The sequence below is a fragment of the Chaetura pelagica genome, unplaced genomic scaffold (genome assembly GCF_000747805.2).
Source record: "Chaetura pelagica isolate M959 unplaced genomic scaffold, ChaPel_1.0 scaffold94, whole genome shotgun sequence".
Lineage (NCBI taxonomy): Eukaryota > Metazoa > Chordata > Aves > Apodiformes > Apodidae > Chaetura > Chaetura pelagica.
Genome location: NW_009952881.1, coordinates 1,504,242 through 1,515,539, shown reverse-complemented (window position 1 = coordinate 1,515,539; position 11,298 = coordinate 1,504,242). Strand labels below are relative to the sequence as shown.

At 35.6% G+C, this 11,298-nt stretch overlaps 1 protein-coding gene across 2 annotated transcripts in view; it reads right to left on the bottom strand.

Moving 5' to 3' along the window:
* The window catches only part of SOX6 (SRY (sex determining region Y)-box 6), a 241,841-nt gene that overhangs the window by 91,418 nt on the left and 139,125 nt on the right, over positions 1–11,298 (bottom strand). For both annotated transcript variants that reach the window (XM_009995398.1, XM_009995399.1), the window contains one exon: positions 2,160–2,280. In XM_009995398.1, the coding sequence (XP_009993700.1) occupies positions 2,160–2,280 (121 nt within the window). The remainder of the gene's footprint in view (positions 1–2,159; positions 2,281–11,298) is intronic.

Sequence of the window (11,298 nt, the reverse complement as noted above, 5' to 3'; positions counted from 1 at the left end):
AAGAGTGTACCTTAATCTCCAGTTTCATTAATTCCTTAACTACTGTGCCGAGACTGCCAAATACAGGAATTAATCAATACCAAGTGTAGTTACAGTGTTTTTTCTTATCATGATGTCTCTAACAGAAACCACCAACCTACCCAGCTACCTTTGCCCCACATACTGTAGTATTTAATAAATATATTTTTTAAATAACTATTCTCATTATTTGTGAGCCACTGGGTATAATCAGATCATTGTTACTTCTAGTCTTTACTAGCATCAGCCGGATATAAACCACTAACTTACTAGCAATCAGCTTAGCTGTGTTCTGAGTTATCTGGGCCTTGACTTCTGCCTGCTCTTAATTCTTTTATCATTTGCTATAGATCTCTCTTTCTGCATTTCAGCAAGTAAATAATGCCTTCAAGCTGAATCACCTTCTGCCATGAGGTTGACAGAATCACAGGTAAAGTAGCATAAGCTCAGTAAAGTGTTAGGGGAGGTACTGTACGGAGCACTTTTGAATATGTTCAGAAATATGTTCTTGTGCAGGAAATAATGCGGGTACTCTTCTTCCTATTATTCTTCCTATTATTGTACCAAGTAGCCTACAGAGCCAAAATCAACACGACATGATTTGACATATCACCTTTCAGGGGGAAGCATTACCAACCGCTTAATCATTAGCAGTCACTATTCAGAAAGCACCACAGCTTAAAATGAGGAAAGCAAGGAAACTAAAGCATATGCTTTCTCCTGCCTGTGAGGAGAAAGGCATTAGCCAGGGTGTTGTAGATAATTTTCACAACTGGCAACTTTTTGTCTTTGGAGACAAAATATTCTTTATTTTGGTCCCTAACTGTTGTGAGGTGGTGACGTGTGAATGCCCATCATCCTGTCTCATCTAGAGCTAGTTGACTTTCAGAGCTCCATAGACTGTTTCCTGCATACAGTGCAACAGTTTGTTAAACTGGAAAAGGTTTTCTGAATTTTTAAACCTGAAAATAAGATCATAACTGGACAAAAATTCTGTGTTTAAAGAGGAATGTCTCAAGAATAAAAACACAGAAGGGAGTGGGACAAACGGAAATGCTTGCTGAAATCCTGCTTGGCCTCACTTCATCTGATATTAAATAAACTTGCTAGAAAAGATTTTAGGTTCAACCTGGTTTTTAATTAGTATGCTGTTTACATCATCTGTTATGAGGCTTTACTTTGGATTTGACCCTTCTCCTGATGCAGTCAACATTAACATCAGTGGGAGCAGGATCAATGCTTTACTTTGTACATTTCGTATTTAATGTCAAAAAACGAAACTGGTATTTGTATTTTGTAGTTATTAGTTATCAGGTTAATATGCTAAAGGCAGTTTGACAGGGAACACTTTTAATGAGCAAAAAAAGGTTGCTGCTTCTGGACTGAGGTCATTTACAAAGAATGTACAAATGAAAATAAGGTTGACTTTTATTTACTTAACTATCTTCCTACATTGAATTCCTTTGGCAATGTGTCTTTAAACATTTAAAGCCCTGTTTACAAGGAGGCTCTGAAAGTAGCTTCAAACCATTATATCCCTAATTGAATTCCCCAGGAGTCCTGTAAACTCAGAGGAAAAAAAGAAAGAAATAATAACATTTGCTAAATCATCTCAAAACATATTTCACTGCAAGGTTATGTGACCTGTTACAAGTCTGAAGGATGACTGGGATTGAGCTACTGAAATCTTTTATTATTCAGATTGAAATCAAACAAAAAGTCACCCATTTGAAGCCTGATAATTAAATTATACTTCCTCTGATTTTTATTGCTAATTAGGAGTAAGAATTCTTGGCAGAAAAGACAAGTACACTGAAGATAACAGAATTTTAAAAAATATATAGCCTTTGTATAATGACACAAAGCAGACCAGATGTAAATTACTAGGCAAGCAGGCCAATATATTTAGAGCAAATGATGTTGTGGGAAATAAAGGTAAACAACCTCATGACGTTCAATAACGAATATTCCATCCACTTCTTTCAAACCAGAAGGTTTCTTTCAAGTGAAGTTGCAAAACTTCACAGTATTTCCAACCAGCTATGTCTGTTGTGTAACATCATCAATATAAGACAGATCACACAAGAAGCTACAGTTAATATCTTAGAATGTTAAATAGCTTCACATCGCTGTCAGCTTACCTGGCTTGTAAGTTATTCCTGGGGGGAAGAGGAATCCCTGCTGGGCTGCAGCAGCCGCTGCCAGCGTCCGCTGGTCGTGTGGAAAAATTGGGATCATGAGCGGAGGCATGTGACCCTGAACCTGCTAAACAGAAGAGAGCCTCTGATCAGAAATAGCACAAATTTGTCTTGACAGGTATTTCTCCAGTACTGATAGTGTTCTTGTGTTTGCACAGTCCCACAGAACCTTCGCTTTAATGTAATCCCTGCCAATTTCACATTATCACATCAAAGCCCTCACTAACATTGTTTTCCCTCAGTGTCAAAGGTGTAACAGTCTCAGTGAACTGCACGTTTTCCTACTTCTTCCAGGTTCTCCTTTTTTATAAAAAAAAATAATAATAAATTGAAATTCTCTGTCCTGACAAAAGGTAAAAAGGTAGAAAACCTTTCTAATATACCAGAGGTTCTTTAAAAAGAAGAGTGGTATGTATTTCTATTAATTTTTCACAGGTTTTCTCATGTTGGTCACAGACAGCAGAGTGACAAACATTTTAGTAGTAACCTAACACTGCAGTAGCTACTTTGATGTTCAGATTTTAGTATCCTCAGGGCAATTTTAAGTCTGAGATCTTACAACATTGTATTGTTCACATATATACCAACAACTCAGGTATGTTCTTTCAAAATCTGACCACAGTATTAAATAGACTTCTAGTCAACACCCCAGCTCCTAAGATTTAAGGCTTCAACATCTTGGCTCCCAGTTAAACTAATATCCTTTGCCATACACACCTCACTATAACATATAAATTGCTTGTCTGTCTAAGCAGTTTTATAGCTTCATGTAGCTTGGTAATTACGGAGCTGTATTCAGAGATTATTTTGAAATAAAACCTACTATATCAAATTTAATTTGACCTTAATGAAAGTATTAAAAAGCATAAACAAGCTAAAGCAAAAAAATCCTAGAAAACAGGAAATGTGATAGAATCATGTCTGTTAAATGCACATCTTAATATGCTAGTTCCATAATTTATGTTACATGCTTTTCAGAGACAGTGGCTAGGATCACAAACAGTTTTTATGCATTATTCCTTAATCCCAGAAGTACCCAAGGGTTTGCCTATGATTTTTCTGATTAGTAGTTAAGCAAACCTATAACGGTTTATATATCAAAGCTAGTAAATGTAGGAAGAAATTGGGGTTTCAGGCAGAAAAAAATTTGCCCTCATCCTACCATAAATTAGTGGCATTAAATACTATTAAAAAGTTAAAGTACACTTCAAGCACTTTTTTTTGTTTAATTCCTAAAAAACTTTTTTGGTCCAATCCCATATGTTGACCTATGACATTGTTTAAATAGTGCCAAATTTTCTTGTCATATCCCCATTACTTTCACAGCCACTGATGCAGTGCAGAAATGCTACTGTGTGTGTCTATGAGGGCTAATTTACCAACAACTCTTCTCTTGGGAAGGCCCTAAGATGTAGGTTAATAAAGGTCAAGCAAAAATAAATACTTTACAGTATTTTTTTTTTAATCCATTTCTCAGGAAAATCAACTTATAATAAAAAGGTCTTTGTGCAATTACTGCTCTGGCAGTGGGGCGTGAAAGAAACTAGCTTTGAGCAGCTATTTCTCTCATTTTAGCTGAGGTAAGCCTAGCTGTGCATTTTAGGATATGAGTTAAACTTGGTTAGATTGGAGTTGATCCCCATGTGCCCAGCACAGGCATTTACTTCTGACAAAATGGTGCTGGTTTTGCTGTGTAGTGTTCCTTTACACTGGTTCTACAGGAGTTCAGCAACTGAAACCAACAGGCTTGTCTGATAGAAATAGTTATATGGTATATTGGAAATAATTCAACACAATATAATTTACAATCATTTTTAGTAATTCTCAACTACAATCTAATCAAATGGACCCAGCACTTAAGAAACATCCCTTTCAATGACCACACACAGAAAGTATTTCCATGAGGTTGCAAAGGTACAAGACATAAACACAGTTTCACAAGACACAGAAGAGATCAGAGTGAGTACTGTGGTTAGAGTGATGCTGCATACATATCCATACCAATACCCTAGTGTCAGAAAAATAATTAAAAACTATAATAGCTGAAACCTACAATGGTTATTTCCCAATCTGTCCTGTACAGTTGGATCTACTCCATCATATAAAAAAAAAGTTTTTAATTTTTTTAAACTCTAAAAAAAGCAATTATTTAAGTGTGGAAAAGAACTATTGCAAGTTCCAGCTGCCTGCTATTCTTCCTTGAAATACTCTGAATATTGGATCACGTCCTCAGCTTATATAGAAATCAATGTAACTTTGGTTTAACATGGCTCATGTAGAGTGTAAGTTTGAGTTATACGGACTGAAAAAAGCCCATACTGAATGGTAATTATTCCCTCCCATAGATCTTTCCTCTGGCATATATTAAATACTGTTCCTAGGTAAAAGTTGGTTTCACACAGAACTGTTATATATACATATGTCAGTTTTCACCACAGGTCCACTGAAAAGCACAAATAAACATTAAGAAAGAAGAGAATTTTCAAGTATCAGTGGTCACTGAATTGTTACAAATGTATAATGAATGCCAAAAAAACAGTAGACACCTTAATTTGTGACTTTTTTTTTTTCCTGAGAGTATTACTATTAGTAATAGTAGTGGTAGTATTATTCAGGGGGGAGGGGGAGAGGGGGAATTGGGAAAAGGGGCTGGTATGCTTCATAAAAATCAGAAAGCCCAGAAATTTTAATTGCTGAGATGTTTCTCAGGTCTTTCTGAAAATGAAGACTGTAGCAGATGCTCGAGAAACACTCCAACTCTGTCTCTTCCCATTCGTAAAAATAGCGTATTGTTGGATCAACACTTTCTCCCTTTGTCTCCTCTGTGCTAAGTTGTTGATGATGCCATTTTTTGCCATCTGCCCCAGAGCTTCATTAAAGATACATGAATGGACTAACTGGGTTGCTATCTTGTGACGAACAGGTGCTATTGTTTGTCCCCAAAGACTTACACTAAAGATCTCACTCAGAATACTTGAGAAAGAGCATCTGCAGCAGTCAGTCAGAGAGTAACTTGGCAGAGCCCATACTATGGGCTAATATGCAAACAGTGACACTCAGGGGGACTCATTTTCTCTTTCATGAAGATTTTTTTTTTTTTTTTGTGAAAGTTTTTTTTTTTTTTTGTGAAAGTTTTTTTTTTTTTTTGTGAAAGTTTTTTTTTTTTTTTGTGAAAGTTTTTTTTTTTTTTTGTGAAAGTTTTTTTTTTTTTTTGTGAAAGTTTTTTTTTTTTTTTGTGAAAGTTTTTTTTTTTTTTTGTGAAAGTTTTTTTTTTTTTTTTGTGACGGGTGGTAAATGTGTGGGTTTTGAACAATTCTGCCAGTCCATGTCTTTAGCTGAAGTGTACAAAGCCTGGCAGAAACTGGGGTATATTCTTTCCAAAATTCAGTTCTGCAACTCAATATATACAACTAAGTCACAAAATTAATCTTTGTTTCTATATGACAAGCTCAAATCTAACTGTTAAATGTGAGAAGCCACCAAGATTCAGCAAATCTTAAAAGGTAATGTACCATTCCTTTAATATCCCATCACAACTCTGACAGCCCTTGGGAACTGATTACAGCACTTCCTTGCCTGAGATCTAAGTCAGGAAGCAACTTTTGAGCAAATCAGCCCTGATTAGTTCAAGGAGCAACTTCCAATTTAATTCTCCCTGAAATAATAAAAGCTGGTGGCCCTTTTGATAAGATGGGTAAATCTGCAGTGCTTTGTCTACAGTCATGTGAATGCTAATCTCAGAAGTTGGCTGGACAATCCTCCTTGTTAAAAAGCCATTGATGGTTAGTGTTGTCCTGGAAAATGAAAGTCAAAGTGATATGTCATACAAAAATAATGTCTCGAAAGAAAATTATCTGCCTCTTTTGGATAAGGAACACAGCACATCAAGTGAGACTAAGCAACAGGAAGGGTTCTGTCTTTCAAAACCAAGCTACCTCTGCAGCAGCTAACATTGCAGCTACAGAAGTAAAGGCATTCAGAGGAAAGGATGGCAGCAGTGAAGCAAAAAGGCAGCTCACACATTACTGCTTAGCTGTGATAATCACAGGTTTCAACAGCAGAAATAAATGCCATCCTATAATGGTGGCTGAATTCCTCACAAAATTTTCAAGATCAAACTCGACAAGTTGCCTTTGTGTTGCACAGTTCACTGGAGGAAAGGGGGAGAATTAAGTGCCATCTTCCTGAGAGATAGAAAGCACAATCTTTAAAATATTTCATCCCTTCCATAAAGCTTTTTTTTTTTGCCTTTTTTTTTTTTTTTTTTTAAATTTACAAACAGAGCCAGTATAAAACAGTGTGAAAGGCTAAATATGCTCAAATTGCACAGAATAACCCAGCTATTTAAACCCATTGTGCCTGACTTCCAGCAATAAAATCTCTGGAACCTGTTCTCAATTTGTAGAATTACTGAGATTTGTATTGAATATAACAGACTCTCCAATGCATGTTAGCTGACAAACCAATCTTTGCATTTACTGAACTGATTTTTATATTTTTTCTGTAGTATAGAATGTACAGTGCCTTTTGTAACTTGTGACATTGTAGCTTCTGTGAGAATCTAAATTAACTCACAGGCAGATTTAAACTTTTCATAGTTTAAACTTGAATTTCTACCTAAGATTTTTTAACTTCTTGTATTTTTAGTATAGCCAGACTACAACTTTGACCCATCTATGTAGTCAGTAAGCCTTTAAATTCGATAGTGAAAGCATGTTTGAAATTTTCCACTCTCTCATTTAAAAACTGCAGTGTAATGGTAGAGTTTCCCAGGTAACAGCAGTGTATCAAGTAAGAATGTACATTTTCAGAATGCTCAAAGTATGTGTTTATATGGTAGAACATAATGGCTATAACTCATATCTCAACAGGTTACATTTTAGATTGTTTGATTTTAAAAATCTTAATGGCACTGAGAGCAGTGTTTGTGCTTTCACTACTACTAGTGCAAGTTTTTAAATATCATCCATATTATATGTATTTACCTCATCTGCATTTTAAACAGCCTGTATACAATATATGGCAGTATTATTTTTATATCACAAGTGGAATTTTATTTATTTCAATAACTAGTGTTATATTTTGTTGTTCTTTGTAGGAGATGAAATACAGAAGTGTTGTTAAATAGACTTTTATTTTGGTTAGGTCATTCTGATGACTCTGCAAGAAAGCAAACACCATGTCACATAAAGAAGTAGGGATTTCTGTGAAAATTCATGTGAAAGTCAGTGGGATCATCTAAATGCTTAAAAGCAGCTGAGTGCTAAGGTTTCTGCAGGTTTGGGCCCAGATCTCCTCCCCAGTTCTGCCAAAATAGTAATGAATTCATGCCATGACTGAGCCCTTCTCTAGTCCCAAAAATTATCTATTTAGAAAAACTGCAGAGGAATTGCACTGAAAAAAATAAAAAGGCCTCTTTGGTTATAATTGAATGGTCTAACTGTTTTATTCGTGCTGTTCTGATGAAGCAAAGAGACTGTAAGGCTGAGTTAACTGACCAGTTCAGTTATAAAGGATCTGGACACTTTGTGTGCCTGCAGTGGCTGGGCCTTTTGTTCTGAGCTCAGAAGTGTAACCAATGAACTCTCAAGGCTTGGAATTAATGCTCCATCAATGCCCAGCATCCACTAATATAAAGATAATCTGTGAGAGTGGACTCATATGCTCAAGTGAGAAATCCCCTCTAGCATAAATAATCCCAGGGAAGCTCCTGTGACTGCCTGAGGAGGAACCACTGAAGAAAGGTGGGTTCCAACAGACCAGAAGTGACCATGCAGGCACTGCATTGTAGCTGAGGCACTGAAAAATCACATTGACATAACTCCCATGTTGAAAATTATTCAGAGACTACTTTCTGCTCCTGTAAGCAATATAGAATCACTGGAGCTATATCTATATAGGGAGGTATATTATGTTCTAATTTATCTGCCATCTAATTATCTACAGTCTAATTGAAAAGTATTTCCTCTCAGTGGAAGTACATGAGCCACAAAGAAAATGTCTGCCAATGAGATCCCAGGGGAAGTGTTGGCAAATAAACTGTAAAAAAGATACCATAGACTTGCAAAGTGAAAACACTTCATATGGGAAATACTATGAAAAATACGTAGCCCACTACCAAACTTATAAACATGTTTTAACTGCTATTTTCTTTCTTTCCCTCTGTCATTTTTCTTCCATTTTTGCAATGGGCAGCACGACTTGGAGATTCAAGTTTACCGCAGTGGCCACAACATTAACGTGAAAATTGTAGCCATGATCATAGAGAGAAAGAGAGCATCCTTATTTTTCATTATTTCTTCCTCACTACTTCGAAACTTTAAATGAATAAAACTAAAATGCCACCTAATTGGGAAGTAAAGAAGAGAGCAACAGAAAAATACTACAAGCCACCCATAAAACAGTAGTTTTAAAAACTAGCTCTCATTTAATTTCTATTAGCTTCTCATTGTGTTGCCCTGTTTTTATCTAGCTCTTTGACTACCTGGAAATACAGAATCCAAGTAAAGATGATCTCATGAAGTTACAAGTATGATAAATGGTAATTAAATCTATTTAAATTGTCTGTATTTTAAGAAACTCTCACTAGGAGGGATGGAGAACATCTCTGCTACAGAGAAATAAATAAAACATGTTATGCAAAAGTGAATTTATAGTTCATTTGGAATTAGAGATCTACCACCTTTTCAATCCATACAAATGCATAATCTTGTCAATTAAATATTATTGTTAAGGTCTAGTAGTATGTTAAAATCACTTTAAAGTGCAACTAAGGAAAATTCATGTGTGTTTATTACTCCTTAAGGGTCTATTAGTGGGTATTTTATTCAGATTTGTGTTGTAAAATCTGCATAAACTCAGCATATTGTTATCCCCATGTGTGCATTTGTTTGGTTAAAGCATAACAGCAAATCTCTATTTCTGCAACTTCTGGAAAAGTCAAGAGAACTAAAACAGTCTTAATTTTAATCAGATACAAACAGTTATCTCTACAGAAGTGAAGAGTTGACTATTATGCAAATTGTCACAGTTAGTGGTCACCAAGCCATCACAGAAGACTGAGCAAGTCAATTATTTCAGATATTGCCAAAGACTAGTGAAGATGTATGCTTCTCATTTGCACCTTGTCTTATTCATGACAAAATAAGAAAAATACTGGAGCCTAACGATACTTGTTGATATTTTTTATATGGAAGCTCCATTACTTGAGCTTAAATCTAAATATAAATTATGTAAGAAATTCCTTATTAGCTTATGTTTTTATGGTGATATCAAAATGTTTGAGATTTTTTGAGTAGATTGAAATTTCCTGTTGATGGAAAAGAGGTGCTTTAAAATTTGCATTTCATATTGGTGCTTTCAAGCAGAGTTTTCTCCCCACATGCTTTGAAGACAGAGTTCTTTTTTTTCAATAGTAGCCATCACTAGGTATTAGCATGAAACTAATAACCTCAATAGAGGGGCTTGCAATACACAGTATATAAAAAAACCCAAACATCTAACACCACACACTGATTATTGTCTTCACTTTAAAGAATAGCTTCAGCAAAAGCAGAAACAAACACAGAGACATCTTTCAGTGCCTCTGACCAAAACTCCTTCTGCCCCATAGAGGTAAAAAAGATACAACAGTAAGAACAAGTTGGGGGGGGTTATATTGTATTAAACAAACACAGAATATATCCGAAACCCAGGGGTCACTGATGCTAACAGGAGTTCTTCCATTTACTTTGTCATAGGGAGAATTAAAGCTTTCTGTGTTTTCACTGATATTCCGAGAATTGTAACTATATTGATCTTTCGAGGTGCCTTCCAACCCCTAAGATTCTATGATTCTATGATTTTAACTATATAAGCACTTAGAGGTTTTGAATACTTTACCAATATTAATTAAATCAAGCTCAAAGTCCCGTTCAGAGGTTGGTATTATGTCTCCAGTTTAAATATGAGGAGACACTCAAAGAGGCCTTGATTTCTTTTCCAGTCACAGAAGTGACAATGCACAGTGGATATAATCTGATTCCATTGTGATCTTCTGCTTCTAACCTTTACTGCACAACTGAATAAATGTGTAGAGCTATGGCTACTGAGGGACATGTTCTGTTGAGAAATCAGAATGAGGCAGCTTTTTAGTAGGTGCATGCCAATACTACACAGTTTAGCCATCAAACAGTTGTACATAAGTATGATACAAGGGTGGAGATGACTCACAGGTATGAAAAGGACATGCCTTTCCCAATCCCAACCAGTCCTATGGCCGATTTCTTCAGATATGTATTCCTCTGTGAATTTACTTTTCTTTATTATAGAATATATATATTATTACATCTTTTTTTCCTCAAGCCTAAAGGCATAATATTTCAGAGATGAGGTCAAAGTAGGTATCCATGTATAACGAGAATATTTTGCTTCTGTATATTTTATATTTTCTGTATAATGCAGAATAGTAACCTAGATAACTTCAACAAACCACATGATGTTTACGAAGTGTCTAGATGGAAACACAAAGGGTTATCAAATTATGTTGAGAACTAGCTTAATGCAGAAAACTCCTGTGTCTAGAGATCAAAGTCAACTCAAAATACTGATTGCATGCAAAAATTAATTTGTTCTATATCTTCCAAGGATTCCTCAGATTTTGACATGATCTGACCATCTTTACTCAGAAAAGCCTCAAAGAAACCGGTGTGCTTGCACAGGATGACTGAGGTGACTGCCACTGCTAGGTATTCAGTAATCACTGCAGTTTGGGAGTAAGAAACAGAGTTTCTAAAATTCCAGTGACGTACACACAGCCTGCTTCCTTCCTATGCCAACTGTGTCTGGCTCAAATCAGTTATATTGGCTCCTCAACTTTCTGCAGCATTTACGATTAATGTACAAAAAACATTTTGAATGAACAATATCATTACAAAGTAAAATAAGGCAGAATATGAGGAAACTCATATCTAAAATCAACCTTAGATATTTCCTGTTCAGGTTTAGGTGTTAAAATTTCAGCAGCAGCTATACTTTAGACATAAACCCACACTTCTGTGCTGCCTTTTCTGCAAAGGATCCTGATATATTCAAGAAGGAATGC